General features: G+C 47.2%; 1 protein-coding gene across 1 annotated transcript in view; it reads left to right on the top strand.

Annotated features, from left to right (window-relative positions):
* Positions 1-1,027, top strand: part of LOC105310677 (60S ribosomal protein L7-like) — a gene marked incomplete at both ends in the record, with an annotated part of 4,320 nt that extends 3,293 nt beyond the window's left edge. The window contains one exon of the mRNA XM_011386813.1: positions 958-1,027. Within this exon, the coding sequence (XP_011385115.1) occupies positions 958-1,027 (70 nt within the window). The remainder of the gene's footprint in view (positions 1-957) is intronic.
* Positions 1,028-1,513: the final 486 nt, after the last annotated feature.

Consider the following 1,513-nt stretch of genomic DNA (forward strand, 5'->3'; position numbering starts at 1 on the left):
TACATAGGCCACCCCGGCCTTTGCTCATCCAGCATCCTGAAAGCTAGAAGTGGCTCAGAAGAGGGAAAATCTCATTGTAATAAAGTGCAGATGGCGTATTGCTCACTATGTAGGCATGGGGGGCGGGGGGGACTTAATGTAGGAATGGGGATAGTAATAAATAGACGTGGTACCCTGTATGTGGGGTGGTAGTGTTCACAAAGCTTTTTTGAACAATTAACTTCTAAAACTGTTCCAAAACAGGTTCACAGCAAAATTGAGGGGAAGGTGCAGTAGTCCCCCTGTTAGCCATGGGGGTTATGTTCCAAGACCCCCAGTGGATGCCAAAACTGTGGATAGTACCAAACCCTCGACGTACTCTTATACACACACACACACACACCCCTGTGGTAAAGTTTATAATTCAAGTGCAGCAAGAGATTAACAACAGTGATAACTATAGTGTAATAAATTACGTGAATGTGGCATTAAAAATGTCATTTGAACACAAGCACTGCAATACCAGGCCCAAGAAGGCTAAGCGACTAATTGGAGGGGAGAGCATACAGGTGGAGACCCCGGACAAAGGGATTGTCACCTCCCAGGTGGGACGTGGGATTTCATTACGCCACTCAGAATGCTGTGCGACTGAAAACATGAATGTGTATTTCTGGGATTGTCGTGTGCGGTGTTGTTGGACTGGTTGACCTGGGTGGGTAACTGAAATCGAGGAAAGCCAAACCGGGGAAAGGGGGAAACCACCAGACGAGATTTCCCACGTGCCTCTGTGCCCGAGAACCCGCAGTCTCCCTCACTGTCTCGTCAGTGATGGTTGGGATCAATGAACATCGATGCATCATCACCCAAAGTAGCACAGCTTTTGAAGCTGGTGACGGATAAGAAATTGTGCAGGAATATCTAAGACAAGGAAACGGACAGTATTGGTTCTATCTTTTGCAGACACATTCCTGTTTTCAGTCCTGGAAATTCAACTCTTCCCAAGGGGGCCAGAGAACCAGAGGATGACGACAAGTATGAGAGCTTGAGAGTAGGGAGGGGTTGCAGAGTCTAAGGTTGACATAGGGGCTTCTCAGGCACTTGATTCCTGAGTAAGGAACTTAGTGTCCGAGTGGGGATAAATAGAAAAAAAGCATGCTGTCAGGTGGGGTGGGGGGCGGGGGGCGACCTGACAAAGCTGGCACTTTGAGGCGTAAAATGGAAATGTACCTATGTGAGGTGACTTTGTAGTACAACCTGAGTGACCCAGACTTCAGAACAGTTGGTTAACCTTCCAGCAGAAGGTCCCTTGTGCAAAGGATTTCTAGGAGATGGGCTTTCAATAGAAAAGGTATTAACCTGCATTTAAATAGTTTAACGTTGACAAAATACTTTCATGCCCATTTTTAGCCTTTACGATCCTGTGAAGGCAGACCAGCTATCCCACTTTATTCACTAGAAGAGAGCTGGAAATGTCAGTGTGTTGGGGGAGTCCAGGAGATGGTTCCTGCTGTGAGGCAGTTTCACAGAGGAGGGG

The sequence above is a fragment of the Pteropus vampyrus genome, unplaced genomic scaffold, assembly GCF_000151845.1.
Source record: "Pteropus vampyrus isolate Shadow unplaced genomic scaffold, Pvam_2.0 Scaffold9002, whole genome shotgun sequence".
NCBI lineage: Eukaryota > Metazoa > Chordata > Mammalia > Chiroptera > Pteropodidae > Pteropus > Pteropus vampyrus.